General features: G+C 42.1%; 2 protein-coding genes and 1 long non-coding RNA gene across 6 annotated transcripts in view; 2 read left to right on the top strand and 1 right to left on the bottom strand.

Annotated features, from left to right (window-relative positions):
- DSE (dermatan sulfate epimerase) overlaps positions 1–16,101 on the bottom strand; it is a 108,254-nt gene that overhangs the window by 38,215 nt on the left and 53,938 nt on the right. The window lies entirely within an intron of this gene.
- On the top strand, positions 7,083–14,553 carry LOC125102215 (uncharacterized). The gene is made up of 3 exons (XR_007128070.1): positions 7,083–7,128; positions 7,873–8,046; positions 13,890–14,553. It is a non-coding gene; the product is annotated as an uncharacterized LOC125102215 (long non-coding RNA).
- On the top strand, positions 9,973–11,425 carry LOC125102211 (poly(rC)-binding protein 2-like). 2 transcript variants are annotated; one of them, XM_047733109.1, is made up of 2 exons: positions 9,973–10,768; positions 10,811–11,425. In XM_047733109.1, the coding sequence occupies exons 1-2, from the start codon at positions 10,075–10,077 to the stop codon at positions 11,068–11,070; spliced, it is 954 nt and encodes a 317-aa protein (XP_047589065.1). In that variant the 5' UTR covers positions 9,973–10,074; the 3' UTR covers positions 11,071–11,425. The 2 variants fall into 2 exon arrangements, with proteins under 2 accessions (XP_047589065.1, XP_047589063.1); XM_047733107.1 differs by having other exon boundaries at positions 9,973–11,425.

Raw genomic sequence — 16,101 nt, 5'->3', positions numbered from 1 at the left:
TGAACCGTTAAAATTACAGGTATCTCCCACCTTCCCAAAGTTTAAATTATACAAGGTCACTTTTATGAAAGCCGTACATTAGTATGCATTTTTTTGCTAGCTGACAGAAATCTGAAGAGGTTTTCCCTTGACAGCAGAAGTAGAAAAGTAAAAAAAGCATTAAGCATTTGTTCTGTAGCAAGCAATGGGAGGCTGCGCACAACAAGCGGTGACAGTGGCGCCACGAGGCGCCTTCCCTGGGAACTACACAAGTATCTCAGCATCAGGCTGCCAAAACTGTGTCTGAGCATCTACGCTTTATCGGGATTTATTTTGTGCACTGTTAGTAAGTTGTGTCCGAAGTCATCAGAACAATCTAGGACAGGTTATTTTTGGGGTCCGGGCTCACTAAAAATTATTTCCATATAAATTAATGGTAACTGGCTCTTTGCTTTATGCCATTTCAGCTTCTGTAAGTTTTTATAGGAAAGATGTTTTTGGATGGGGGGAGGGATCTAAAATGTCATTAAGAATGTCTTGTGTGTGGGATGCCTGGGTGGCTCAGTCGGTTAAGCCGCTGCCTTCAGCTCATGATCCCAGGATCCTGGGATCGAGTCCCGCATCGGGCTCCTTGCTCAGCAGGGAGCCTGCTTCTCTCTCCCCTCTGCCTGCCACTCTGCCTGCTTGTGCGCTCACTTTCTCTCTGATAAATAAAATCTTTAAAAAAAAAAAAAAAAGAATGTCTTGTGTGAATTGATTGAGAGAGGATTTATGTAACCAAGTGAGAGTCCAGTTGATAAGTAGTGATAAATATATAGGAAACTAACTAAAAACAAGAAAGCTGTTGTTACTCCTAAAGAAAACAAAAGTTGTATACAAATTGAAAAGAGATCATAGTATATAATAGGGCTTAGGTGTCAACAAATTTTGCCTTGTTAAAATATGCAAACACTCAAATTTACCTAACTAAAATTACAACATATCTTCTAGGAAGGACGGAGGGATAAGAAGTATACATGTGTGGGTGGCGGAGGGTATGTGTGAGAGACAGGTGAGTGATGTATCTATAAGCCAAGAAATGCCAAGGGCGGCCTACAGCCACCTGAAGCTAGGAGAGTGGCATGGGCCAGTTCCTCCCTTGGAGCCTCGGGAAGGAACCTACCCCACTGACAACTTGATTGCAGACTCCTGGCCTCTATTTGTTTGTTAACACATGGTCTGTGGTATTTTTTATAGCTGCCCCAGCAATGAATACTTTGTAACAGCTGCCCCAGCAATTAAAGAATCTGACCAGCCATCACCGCCATCCTGTACCCGCCATCTTCTTGCTGCTGAACATGAGGATATTCCCATTTATTTATTTATTTTTTAAAGATTTTATGTTTGAGAAAGCGAAGAAGAGAACACAAGCAGGGCGAGGGGCAGAGAGTGAGGGAGAAGCAGATCCCCCGCTGAGCAGGACTCGATCCCAGGACCCTGGATCATGACCTGAGCTGAAGGCAGATGCTTAACTGACTGAGCCACCCAGGCGCCCCGCTCCCATTTATTTTAAAGAGCGATCCCCTACCACACAACACGCAAAAGAGAAAAGAATTACCTGCAATAGAAAGTTTAAAAACTGGAGGATGCTTAACAAAGCAAAAACCGTACTCAAATTGCTAAATCGTGCCACTGTAAGGGTAGGAAAATATCAAACCAAAGTGAGGCAGACTTTAAGGTGCTAGGATACATGAAGAGATATTTTACTTTCTCCTATAATCTCCTCAGTAGGGTTAATATTTACTTAAGAGTCCCACGTTTCAATGCTTTATCGAAACTGTTCCCTTACAATATGCTTTCTAAGGGTTTTATTGAAATTGCCTTTTTGAAACAGTCAGTGAGTTGTGGCTGATTTTATTCTAGGCACAAAGAGGAATAATGTGCTGCAGAATTTATTCCATTCAGCCCTGAAAACCTGAAAAGCATCATCAATCACAGACTTACACTCTTTCCTAATGAAAAAAAGATGCTTCTTAATATATTTTAGGAAGAAGTACTCTGAACACTCAAATATTGGAAGAAAGAGGCCACCTCAAAGAGTGGAGCAGTCCCTTCACTGGCAAGATTCAAGTGGGATATTAAGAAAGGGTCATCTGAAAAGGAATCACGTGTTTATTAGAATGTTAGAGTTTTCAAGTTTTAAATCACAAGTCATTAATAGATTGTGAAATAAACATAATGGATTATGACTAGTATATTATGACTAGTATATCTGTATATATTTGAATTTAATGAAATGGAATAGAATAGAAAACTGTGGGGTGAAAAGCATGGCTTATATGCAAGGGCCGATTCATGCAACTTTCACTCATATATTTATCTTATATATCACATATTTGTATATTATATTTATATATTATACACACAGACACACACACGTAGTTAGTTACCTGTGTACTGGGTTGTGATGCAAACTCTGTTTCTTACTATGGGGCACATTCAAAAAGGTTTGAAAAGGGTAACCTGGACGTCAAATAGGCAGCCAGCCAGATGCATCCTCCAGGCAGAGAGGACCTGGGCCCAGGCCCTGCTTCAGCGGGTGGAGCTTGGTTGAGACCTGGCCCAGAGCACTTTCCAGCACAGGGCCCAGAGCACTTTCCAGCACAGGGCCAAGCCAATTTTGTGGGAAATCCCACTGTGAGATCACCAGGAAGGAACCCAGAGCACCAGCTCAGTCTGGTTGAAAGTAGAGGGCAGAAGGTACTGTATGATAAAGGCAGACAGAAAACACCCAACAGAACCAGGCAGTCAATTCAGGAATGGAAAACAATTTTATCACTATGCAGAAAAACATCTCTCATCCTCCCCAAAGTGATTCTGTTTGGCTTTGAAGCCAACTACATTCAAGAGAGACAATAAAATAATGCCTATGAACAGTGGTCTGTATCAGTTTTGTTTTGTTTTGTTTTTTTATTTCATGTCCTTGGGACATAATTTCAGAGTACTTCTTAAAAAGCAGTTTGGCAATAAAGTGGAAAAGTCAGTTTAGGATTTTTCTTTGTGAATTATAAAAAAAATTTGCAATATGTACTATCTAATATGTTGCCAGAAAAAAAAATTAATGAATAAACTAAGTTTCAATTATGAGCCAACCTTATAAGCTATCATCAACATGCCATGTGCATTGAACACTCCCAAGTTTCAATCTAGACTTATGTCATTTTGAAAATAAAAGTTGACCCCACCCCAAAAACTGAATGCAATCCCATCCTCGCACCTTTTCTGACCAATGATGGGCCGTGGTAAAACAAAACAAAACAAAACAAAACAAAGAGGAAAAAATTCAAACTGGATTCAGTAATATTCAAATCTCTCCTATGTCGTCAAGTTCTCCAAAGAAGATAAAACAGCAAATTCCATTTGGCTTTTCAAAATTATGGCCAAAAGTTTAGGGCAGGAAGATATTAAAGTTAATATAAGGTTTTCACAATATCTGTGGATTTATTCTATCTTCTCTTTCCCCAGATTTTTTTATTCTAAGAGTGAATTTCCTGTACATGATCATGGAAGGGAACTCAAAATTGCTTACTCTGTTGTTACAAGCCCGAACAGTTACCCACGCTTCCTTAAGAATCTCTCCTCTTTTTTCTCACTTTAAAGAAACAGGAGGATTCTCTCAAGTTGATGCTTTCCTCCTGGAGTGCCACCTGCATAATTTTCCATTTTGGCTTCAGCTTCACAAAGGAACATGAAAACACCATGTGGCTGTAACACCCTGTCAGGCCCTTGTCTTTTCTTTTCACTCTTCTCTTTTTTGCTATTCATTTATTTACTGTGGTAGTCCTACTTAATTAAATCTGACCTTCTTTGAACTTTCCTTCTACATTTTTCTATCATTCACAGAAGTTAGGTATGTTGTACTCGAAAGAATATTTTATACTTGATAAAATCTTTTTGCGGTGACTTTATTTTTTAAAGTCACAATACACTCATGGCAAACAGGAAGCTGCTAAAATAACGCTGGAGAGTGGTGAACTCAGTATCTCTTCTTGGGTTCATAGGTACTTTGTACCTAAGTATATCCAAAACCAAACCCTTTATTAGCATTCCCCCAACAGTTGCCTTCTCACCAAAAGGTCCTCATCATTTTCTCAGCATCCCATGAAAGAAATTCCTTTGTCCTCTTTGTCCTCCAATACAGTTGTCAAGTCTTAGACACATGAAATTCTTATGACTTTCTGGAACCCAGCCCTTCTTTCCATTCTCAGATGCCTTATTCTCAGAGAGCCTTATTCCGGGCTCTCATCTGTATAAACACAAAAGGCCTAACTGGTCTTTCTGGTTTGACCTCTCCAATCTACTCTCCACATGTGGTCAGAGACTCTTCCTAAAACACAAGTCTATCACATGGAGCAAACAGCAGCCATTTTATGTCTCCTGACGAGAAGACAGTCACCGCCCACGCTTGTCAGAGTGATCACAGCAGTTGGCTGCAACTTGTGGGTCTGCAGGAAGCAGCAAGGGTAGAAGAGCTCCCCCAGCTACCCCCTGAGCACACACTCAGCAACCTCCAGACTGCGGGGAGCTGCACAGGCCAAAGGTCCCAAGCTCTTCCATAGAAAAATTGTAACAAAAATAGATGGAGGAGAAATAGCATATTTTTTTTTTAAATATTTTATTTATTTATTTGACAGAGAGAGATCACAAGCAGGCAGAGAGGCAGGTAGAGAGAGAGGAGGAAGCAGGCTCCCTGCAGAGCAGAGAGCCCAATGCGGGGCTCGATCCCAGGACCCTGAGATCATGACCTGAGCCGAAGGCAGCGGCTTAACCCACTGAGCCACCCAGGCGCCCCGAAATAGCATATTTAAAAAAGGGCTTAGTTAACCTTTGAAAAACAAGCAAGACTGACCTTGTGCCTAGAGATGCACACTGAATGAGCTATAAAGAAACACAAGGGCAGAAGGTCTGAGGTCAGGGTGGGCTCTGTGAGGACAGATGGAGCTGGGATTGGGATGGGCACCCAGGAAGGGGCTTCTCAGGGGGCAGGACAAAGAGCTATTTCTTGGCCTGTGCTGTGGTGACCAGGGAGTTTCCTTTAGTTGCTTTATTAAGCTCCACACTTGTTCATATGGCATTCTGTTTCATTTTGCATTGAAAAGATTAGAACACACATACACACACACAGAAATTGGATCATGTCACTGTCCTATTAAAACCCTTCAATGGGGGAGTTGAGGGAAATTGGAAGGGGAGGTGAACCATGAGAGACTATGGACTCTGAAAAACGATCTGAGAATTTTGAAGGGGTGGGGGGGTGGGAGGTTGGGGGCACCAGGTGGTGGGTATTGTAGAGGGCACAGATTGCATGGAGCACTGGGTGTGGTGCAAAAATAATGAATACTGTTATGCTTAAAAAAAAAAAAAAAATTAAAAAAAAAAAAAAAAAAAAAAAAAAAAAAAAAAAAACCCTTCAATGGCCTCACGGTGCTTGTAAGGAAAAGCACAAGCTCCTTCCTTCACATGGTAGACAAGGCCTTGTGGCACCTGGCTCTCTACTCAAAGCCTCAACAATTACTAGTCTCCTCCCTACATGAATTTTCAGTTCCTGAAAAGTATTGTGCTTTCTTATGTCATGGTCTTTGAACATAAGTTACTGCCGTTCAAAAAAATCAAATGCACTCTCTTTTCCCTTCACTTGGCTGATTCCTGTTCATCCTTCAGGCCGCAGTGGGAAAGTCTTCCCCCAATGCCTTAATGTTGGGTGAAGTACCCTTCCATCTACCCATTATACACTGTCCTTTCCCAATCACAGCATTTTGCATCTGCTTTCATATTTATTAGTGGATATCTTCCCACGGGTCAACAACATGGCAAGATGTAGAACTTGCCCTCAAATTTATGTATCCCCAATTCCTACCACAATTCCTAGAACAGAATAAGTACAAAATAAACATCAATAAAATGAATATATACATCCATTTATGATAAATGAAAATACCTTTGTTGGCATCCATTTATAAGAAAACAAAATACGAGCAAAATAATAAAGATAACAATAACATTACGCTAGATACTCTTTCATTAACTCATTTAATGCTCTAAATACTACGACATCAGTATTACATTTATCACCAATTCATATGTGAGGAAACTGAGCCACACAGAAGCCAACTAACATGATCCAGATCACAGAACCCATAAATGCGATGAGAACACAGGCAATCTGCCTCCACCGTCCTTGCTCTAATTCCAATAAACTATCACCTCCCACTGCCCAACCAGCATCACTACCATACATTTCAAAGATAGAAGCAAGTGGCTTTAATGGGAAAAAAACAGAAAACTGAACAGAATTCTATTGAGGTCACTGACAGGGAATAGCCACAAATATGATATGCATATTAAGATGCTGGATGCCAGGGCGCCTGGGTGGCTCAGTGGGTTAAGCCTCTGCCTTTGGCTCAGGTCATGATCTCAGAGTCCTGGGATCAAGCCCTGCATTGGGCTCTCTGCTCAGCGGGGAGCCTGTTTCCCCCTCTCTCTCTGCCTGCCTCTCTGCCTACTTGTGACTTTTCTCTCTCTGTCAGATAAATAAATAAAATCTTAAAAAAAAAAAAAAAGATGCCGGATGCCAAAATTTGAGGATCTGGGAAGGAGAGAATACCAGGTGCATGGGCATTTCAAAGAGCAGGTAATCTGACTCTGCCAGCAAACCATGCACTGAGATGTCAAATCCTGACATACCTTTTACTGGCCTCCAGCCGGGCCAAGGAACAATACCTCTGTGACTACAGGCAGGCCTTCAGAGCAACAGTGAGGCAGACACATACGTACGTCCATGCTGCACAAGGTACCAAACCTGATGCAAAGTTATAAACAGATCCAGGACTTTAGCTCTGGGTAAGCAAAGACTTTCAATCAAAATGAACTGATGCGTTCACTCATTTATTAGCATCTTTGTGACCATATATGGCTTTCAGGACTCAAAAGTGGAAAGTGATGATGGTGCTGCCCTCAATGAGCTTATGTGGGGTAGGACCAAGAACTCTGGTACGAGAATTCTAGTACAAACAAGAGAATTCTAGTACAAACAAGAATTCTAGTACAGACAAGACACCCTATAAGAAGTTTGCATGGTTCTCTTGGCGTATCTGAATCATACCGGACAAGGTATGGGTAGAAGTTAGAGGCCAGGATGTTTCCAGATAAACATTTTTGGGGGGCTTCGTCTTGAAGCTATATACTCCTGATTTGAGAACCAAGTAGTAAATAACCCAGTTACTACTGCAAACTGACAAGTCACATGAGAAATAGTAACTGTGGAAACTGAGAAGGGTAACAGGCTAGAGAAAATCTTACAGAGGAAGGAAAAGGCAAAATGGATCCTGAAGTCCAAGGAGGGCTGGAGGGAAAGGAGGAAGGAAAGGGACAGATGCAGCTGGGATTCCTACAGACAGAAAGCTGACTCTGCACTGCTATATTGTAAACTTACTGCCTCAAGACTCAGGGCAGAGTTAAAAATGCCAGCACATGTGGTCCAAGTGGCGATGCACATCAATGCCTGTCAGTGAAAAGCTTAAAACACTGAAATTACAAAATTCTGGGAAAAATAAGACTTTAAAAAAAAAATCTGTAGGGCATCTGGGTGGCTCAGTGGGTTAGGCCTCTGCCTTCGGCTCGGGTCATGATCTCAGGGTCCTGGGATCGAGCCCCGCATCGGGCTCTCTGCTCAGCAGTGAGCCTGCTTCCTCCTCTCTCTGCCTACTTGTGATCTCTCTCTCTCTGTCAAATAGATAAATAAATAAAATCTTTAAAAAAAAAAAATCTGTAAGCTCGGGATAGGGGCATGTTTTATGATGCTGATGACAACAGGCTGATCTTTTTTTTGACACCTAAAAATACTTTTTCCTGAAGAGCTCGCCCACATTCAACAAGGACACAAACAAGAGCAAGATGCATGCGCAGAGTGGCAAGGAGAAAAATGGCCTGAGGTCAACAGTGTAGCAGCAACAATGCAGAAGCCACAGAACAGGTGAAAGCGGTTGACACTCAACTTCGGTGAGGAACAGATATGGCCAGGAGGCCCAAGTAAGTACAGTAATAAATACACAGCAAGATACCTACCGCAGGTAACTCTGAACCTTTGTGATGACAAGAGGGACACAGGGCTTTGAAATTCATCTGTCTACGCGGTTGGTATCAACAAAGCGAGACGGATAAAGCGGATAGAAGAAAGACTGTCACTTTACCAAAAGACAGGTAAAAAGTTAACCATCCTCTCTCTCCTCTATTCTCTCTCACATCTGGGCATCACCGTGCAACCAGTTAACCCAAGACAAAAACCAAGTGCCATTTTTTTAAAACCTCCCTTTCCTTTCCTTTTTAAATTTTAGTGTGTCTCAGAATCACATGGGGGACTTGTTAAAAAGGACAGGTTACTCGGCCCACTCCAAAAGAAGGAGATTCACTGAGTCTGTGTAGGGCCCAGGAATCTGCCTTTTTAGGAATATATGTTATCTCGCATCAGTCAGAATAGCTAGTAACAAAGAGACAAGAAATAGTAAGTGTTGGGGCGCCTGGGTGGCTCAGTGTGTTAAGCTTCTGCCTTCAGCTCAGGTCATGATCTCAGGGTCCTGGGATTGAGCCCCGCATCGGGCTCTCTGCTCAGTGGGGAGCCTGCTTCCCTTCCCCCCGCCGCCTGCCTCTCTGCCTACTTGTGATCCCTCTCTCTGTCAAATAAATAAATAAAATCTTAAAAAAAAAAAAGATATATGTACCCCGTGTTTATTTTATAATTATTTGCAATAGCCAAGACCTGGAAATAAGCACGTGTCCACTGACAGAAGGATGCATAAACAAATTGTGGTATATATATGTGGAATATTACTCAACCATCAAAAAGAATGAAATCTTGCCATTCTTGACAACACAGATGGACCTAGAGGGTATTATGCTAAGTGAAATAAGTCAGACAGAAAAAGACAAGTACCATATGATTTCACTTATATGTGCAATCTAAGGAAAACAAACACAAATGAGCATATACACACCAAAAAAAAACCAGAAATAGACTCATAAATATAGAGAACTGATAAGTGCCAGAGCTGGGGGTGTGGAGGAATGGACAAAATAGATGAAGGGGATTAAGAGGTATAAACTAGAAATAAAAAAACATAAGTTAAAGGGATGGAAAATATAGCACAGGGAATAGAGTCAATAATATTATAATAACTTTGTATGGTGACAGATGGTAACTACACTCATCACAGTGAGCATTTATTAACTGATATGCTTGTTCAATCACTATGTCATACACCTGAAACTATTATTGTATGTCAACTATACTTCGATTAAAGAAAAAACCCTAACCCACTGGTAACCACATTTGTTATAAATGAATTAGACTTATAGGATGATTTTTGCAGATATGAAATAAAGACTATTTTTTAAATTTTTTTAAAGATTTTTATTTATTTGACAGTGATCACAAGTAGGCAGAGGGAGAGGAAGGGAAGCAGGCTCCCTGCTGAGCAGAGAGCCTGATGCGGGGCTCGATCCCAGGACCCTGAGATCATGACCCAAGCCTAAGGCAGAGGCTCTAACACTGAGCCATCCAGGTGCCCCAATTTTTTAAAATTTTTATTACTTATTTTAGTAGGCTTCATGCCCAACCTGGTGTCTAAACTCAAGATTAAGAGGAAAAGATACAATTTTTAACTCCCCCTGCCCAAAAAAGGATATTTATAGAATTCTGACAAAAGCAGCACACTGGGGCTCCTGGGTGGCTCAGTGGGTTAAGCCCCTGCCTTCAGCTTAGGTCATGATATCAGGGTCCTGAGCTCAAGCCCCGCATTGGGCTCCCTGCTCAGCAAAGAGCCTGCCTCCCCCTCCCTCTTTGCCTGCCTCTCTGCCTACTTGTGATCTCTCGATCTTTGTCAAATAAATAAATAAATCTTAAAAAAAAAAAAAGGCAGCACACCATGAGACAAAGTGTCTCAAATGCCATCAATCTCTTTTCCCCTCAGTCGCCTCGCGCCTGCAGTTTTTGGCTTTCACCCCCACCAGTGACCAAAGACTTGACCACTCAAAGTCCAGCTCCCCAGAACACTGCTCGACATGGACACCGGTGTGATTGAAGGTGGATTAAATGTCACTCTCACCATCCGGCTACTTATGCATGGAAAGGAAGTTGGCAGTATCATTGGAAAGAAAGGAGAATCAGTTAAGAAGATGCGTGAGGAGAGTGGTGCACGTATCAACATCTCAGAAGGAAATTGTCCTGAGAGAATTATCACTTTGGCTGGACCCACTAACGCGATCTTCAAAGCCTTTGCTATGATCATTGACAAACTAGAAGAGGACATCAGCAGCTCTATGACCAATAGCACAGCTGCCAGTAGACCCCCAGTTACCCTGAGGCTGGTGGTCCCTGCTAGTCAGTGTGGCTCTCTCATTGGGAAAGGTGGTTGCAAGATCAAGGAAATACGAGAGAGTACAGGGGCTCAGGTCCAGGTGGCGGGGGATATGCTCCCCAACTCAACTGAGCGGGCCATCACTATTGCTGGCATTCCGCAATCCATCATTGAGTGTGTGAAACAGATCTGCGTGGTCATGTTGGAGTCCCCCCCGAAGGGCGTGACCATCCCGTACCGGCCCAAGCCGTCCAGTTCTCCAGTCATCTTTGCAGGTGGTCAGGCCTATACCATTCAAGGACAGTATGCCATTCCACAGCCAGATTTGACCAAGCTGCACCAGTTGGCAATACAACAGTCTCATTTTCCCATGACGCATGGCAACACCGGATTCAGTGGCATTGAATCCAGCTCTCCAGAGGTGAAAGGCTATTGGGCAGGTTTGGATGCATCTGCTCAGACTACTTCTCATGAACTCACCATTCCAAATGATTTGATTGGCTGCATAATCGGGCGTCAAGGCGCCAAAATCAATGAGATCCGTCAGATGTCTGGGGCGCAGATCAAAATTGCGAACCCAGTGGAAGGATCTACTGATAGGCAGGTTACCATCACTGGATCTGCTGCCAGCATTAGCCTGGCTCAATACCTAATCAATGTCAGGCTTTCCTCGGAGATGGGTGGCATGGGGAGCAGCTAGAACAATGCAGATTCATCCATAATCCCTTTCTGCTGTTCACCACCACCCATGATCCATCTGTGTAGTTTCTGAACAGTCAGCGATTCCAGGTTTTAAATAGTTTGTAAATTTTCAGTTTCTACACACTTTATCATCCACTCGTGATTTTTTAATTAAAGCGTTTTAATTCCTTTCTCTGTTCAGCTGTTAATGCTGAGATCCATATTTAGTTTTATAAGCTTCCCCCCCCCCTTTTTTTTGGCTCATGAATTTTTTTTTCTGTTTGTCATGGAAATGTAAGAGTGGAATATTAATACATTTCAGTTTAGTTCTGTAATGTCAGGAATTTTTCAAAAAAATTAAAAGATGGACTGGAGCTTTTTCTTTGTGAATAGAAACTGGAAAAAAAAAAAAATGCCATCAATCTCCGTGCAGATTCTCTGTCCTAAGTCACTCCTTTGTCTTTCCACCATCATTGTCTTAATTACGGTCTTCACTTCCTCTCTGGACTGATATTAAGAGCTTCTACCTAGGTCCCCCTCCTCCTGATTCCTCCCCTTCCAAGCCTTCCCACACACAAAGCTTCCAAACCACCAGCTTACATAGGATAAACAATGATCTGGCAGCCCCTAACAATGTCTCCTCCTGCTGTCCTAATGCTGCGTATCGACACCAGAAAGGAAAAGGGCAGAGGGATGAGAGTCTGTTGAGCATGGCTGAAAAAAGTCCCCTTAATGGATATGGCAGAAGGAGGTGAGGAAATAAAAAAGCCATTCTGAAGATAACTAATGTAAAATGAACTACCCGGCTTATAAGAGACCTCATGGGCGTACTCATGGCATGATTACACTCTAGGAGTTATAATTTCTGCACAGCATTAGGAAGAACCTAATGTTAGCAAGACTCTACATCTTTAGTGGCATTAGAACTAAATAGTTATTGGGCCTCTGGGTGGCTCAGTGGGTTAAGCCTCTGCCTTCAGCTCAGGTCATGATCTCAGGGTTCTGGGGGTCAAGCCCCACATTGGACTCTCTGCTCAGCAGGGAGTCTGCTTCTCTCTCTCCCCTTCCTCCTAGCTTGTACTTGTTCTCTCTTCTCTCAAATGAACAAATAAAGTCTTGAAAAAAAAAAAAAGAAATGAACAGTTATTTTACTTAACAGATAAAGCCAACTTAAAAAAAAATGGCTATGAAGCATCATTGGACTAGAATACAGACACACAGGCAACGCTTGCCAATTAATATCTTCTCTCAAGATAAGGGGCAAGAAATGCACAAAATTCAAACCTCATGCTTAGTAAGTTTTTCATATTAGAAACATTTAAGTGCCAGATTATTAAGACTATGTGGAACATTGGTGCTGCCCTTTTGTATATACGGGGTGATGGACTTTGACTTAGAACCCTATCAAAAGAGGGACAAGGATTCCCCTGGCCTTAAGCACAGCTCTCTCTGGCTGCTCTGAAAGCCCTTGTTATACTTAAAAAGGGAAATGACATTAAAAGGTCAGGAGGTAGGAGAGAGAGGGTCACTCATCACCAATACTGACTCTCAGAGTCAAACAACAAACCGATCCCCCAAAGAAAATTAACTGGATTTCTGTTCACTTGTGTATGATTATAGCTGCTATAAAATATCTTAAATTTGTTATTAGAAAGAAGCACTGTTAAAACTACTTTATCCTCACTTGCATTTGAAATATATGGAGAGCACTTTGTCTGCCATGTATTGAACTACCATACTCTAAAGGAGACACTCATCTAATCTGCACACCCCATGCTGCCTCTCGATTAGCAACTTTTCACAAGCTTTGTCCTGCTATGGGTCTCCTGACCCCAATCCTCGCCCAGGAGTTTCGTTTATTATTATGCAGCAATGATCTGCCTATTAAATAGCCTTCAAGAAGAGAAGTCCCAGTGGGTCAGGTTCCTAGCACGTGTTTCCATAACATTCATCAGCCTGGCTAGCTCAGTTGGGTAGAGCATGAGACTCTTAGTCTTGGGGTTCTAAGTTCAAGCCCTACATCAGGGGTAGAGGTTACTTAAAAAAATAAATAAAATAAATGTAGGATCTCTTAAAAAGAAAAAAAAAAACCTAAGCATGCTAATAAGCCTCATAGTCATCAGTTTTAGTCTTCTAATTCCAAGGATCTAAAGTAGGGTAAAAGGGGTGACTTCTTTCAGATTACAGAATGAAAATGAGAGAAAAGAGAGGCAAAAAGAGAGGTGGGGGGAAGGGTAAAAAGAAGGATAAAGAGGAATGAGAAAAAGCTAGGGGAATTGGGGACTGGGTATTCTGAGAGCCCAGCAATTGCTTCCCCAGGTCCACTGGATGTGTTTCCTGGAATCCAATGGTTTCCAGGTGCATTCTGGGCTAAGCCTCCCAGTCTTTGCCACTGTAAGGTCATGAGAGAAAAACCTGATCTTTTCACTCACGGTGCTGGGGCTCCACATGTTGGAACCCAGCTACACCCTCCCCCTTCCTTGGATTCCCAGCCTTAACGAATGATTCAGAAACGTAAGAAGTCTGTGAAACAGCTGTAGGGAACTGTACTCGGAGCCCAGCAGGGCTCTGCTGAGAAAGACAGGCACACACTTCATTCTGGAATGTCCAGGAATGAAACGGATTGGTTCATTTCCACATGCCAGAGGCTCTTCTTTTTCTCTCTCCTTCATTTTACCTTATTAGTTTATTTTACTTTATTTTGCAAATGCACTCTCAGATGTCACTTTCCAGAAGTCTGCAATCCGCCCGGTTAGGATTCAGCACTCAGTCAGCTGCAAACGAAAATACAATTACTTCTCTGTCCAAAAGTTCAACTTTCTTTGTTTCCCTCACCAGCGCTGACTTCCTGTAGCTGACTGGCTCCAATGCGAGGGTGAAGTAATTTCTTTCCTCTGTGATTTATTTGCTGACCATCAGTAAGCAAAACTACTATGAAGAAAGGAAGAAAGCACGATTCACAGTGAATCCTTCTCAAGAACACGACTCCAGAGTGACAGAGCAGGTAAAACGGGGTCCTATGTACCAAGAAGCTTGAAAATCAAGCTCCATGTTCATACCTATTTCCGTGTAATAACAACAGAGTTTTTAGTAAAACTCTGTGCCAGGTACATAATGCGAAGGGCTTTACGTGCATTATCTCACTGCACCAGAAGGATCATCCACATTTTACAGATGAAGACACTGCGCTTTACAGGGGTTAAAAAACCTGCCGAAGAAATACAACGGCAGACTCAAGGCACCTGCACTGCTCGGCCTCCAAAGACCAGTCCTGGACGCCCATTCTCCAGGGTTCACTATGCCTGCACAAAAGCCTCCTGCCTGGAAATGCACACAGGATAATGAGACACTATCAATGAGAGCTGAACATGGCCTTTTTGTTACAATCCTATCTTAAATTTCTTTTAAATGCATTCATCTCTTCATATTAGTATGTAAAATAGCCCCAACTGAGCCCTTCTTTTTTTTTTTTTTTTAAGATTTTATTTATTTATTTGACAGAGAGAGACAGAGCACAAGTAGGCAGAGAGGCAGGCAGAGAGAGAGGGAAGCAGACTCCTGTCAAGCAGAGAGACGGATGCAGGGCTCGATCCCAGGACTGAGATCACGACCTGAGCTGAAGGCAGAGGCTTAACCCACTGAGCCACCCAGGTGCCCCCAACTAAGCCTTTCTTAAGCAATTCAGGATCTGTAGTGTTTTCCAATAATCATTTGCGTGAGTTTTTTGCTGCTTTGGCTTGTTTTTAGTCACAGATCACTGCAAGAACTTCCTGAGGACTGTAATGGCATCTATCATGAGCTTGAGTGAGACGCGCGATGTACAGGGAGGCTGCCTGATAAGTACGCAAGATTCTCCTGGACGATTAATTAGCTAGACGAGGGGAAAAAGTGGCCTGAGGCTAAATCCCACCCCCACCTGGATTTCAATGAACTTCATTTTGGAGATGCTTTACCAGGGATGCTATTCATTCATTCATTCACTGGACAGAAATCTACGTAATACCATGCTAAGAGGTGGAGGATACATGTTTGAGCGAAAGCCACAACCCTGCCTTGAGTCTGATCTGGCACAAAACAGCCTCACTGGGCGCCTGGGGGGCTCAGTTAGTTAAGCATCTGCCTTCTACTTGGGTCATGATTCCAGGGTCCTGGGATCGAGCTCCACATCAGGCTCCCTACTCAGCAGGGAATCTGCTTCTCACTCTGCCTCTGCCCACCATTCCCCACCCCTGGTTGTGTGCACGGATGCTCTCTCAAATAAATAAAATCTTAATTAAAAAAAAAAAAGAGTCTCATGCAACCCATCACATATGCATTGTAGAGATGTTCATGAGACCGTTGTGAAGGTTCTTCACAAAAAACCCAGGAGATAATTCTGTCTGATACTGAGTAGTAGTTCTATAGAGTAACTGATCTGTTTTTGATCCATGGAGACTCTACACTTCAAAACTTCCTGAGCCTACTCTTTTTACAGCTAAAAAACCCAGAGCCCACTTTGGACCACTCATGGTCTGTGAGATGCAACATTTTAGCAACTGTCTCATTCCTAATTCAGCTGATGTCCCCAACATTTTTCTTCCCTTTTCTTTGTCAGCTACTTTTAATTTGAATCTTGTATTTTGTTTCCTTAATCTTCTGGGGGAAACCTATAGTAGAAATAAGTAAATAAAAAATATATATATAATTTTTTTTATATATATAATTTTTAAGAAAGTAGAGTAATATGTGCTGACTCCCAAAACCCCAAAAATTGACTTTTTAGATATCTCTTTTAAATCTGTACTAAGAACTGCTTTTATTATTTTTCTACCTTAAGGTTTAAGCTTTTGGAGGGGTGGCTAATGGAGAATATTTATTTGGAATCTGTGTTCTTTTTTAACTAATGTAAGGTTTGAAGGCAGAAATCAACCATTTACACATGAGAATATCCCCATATGCCAACTGACATATGCAGACCTTGCTCTAGTGACTAGGCAACAGAATATGAAAAGTGAATTCACGAAGTGAATTAAAATGCATTTTCTATTGTTACCAGCTCTAGACTTAGGGT

The sequence above is a fragment of the Lutra lutra genome, chromosome 6 (genome assembly GCF_902655055.1).
Source record: "Lutra lutra chromosome 6, mLutLut1.2, whole genome shotgun sequence".
NCBI lineage: Eukaryota > Metazoa > Chordata > Mammalia > Carnivora > Mustelidae > Lutra > Lutra lutra.
This window is presented reverse-complemented; position numbering and strand designations above follow the sequence as displayed.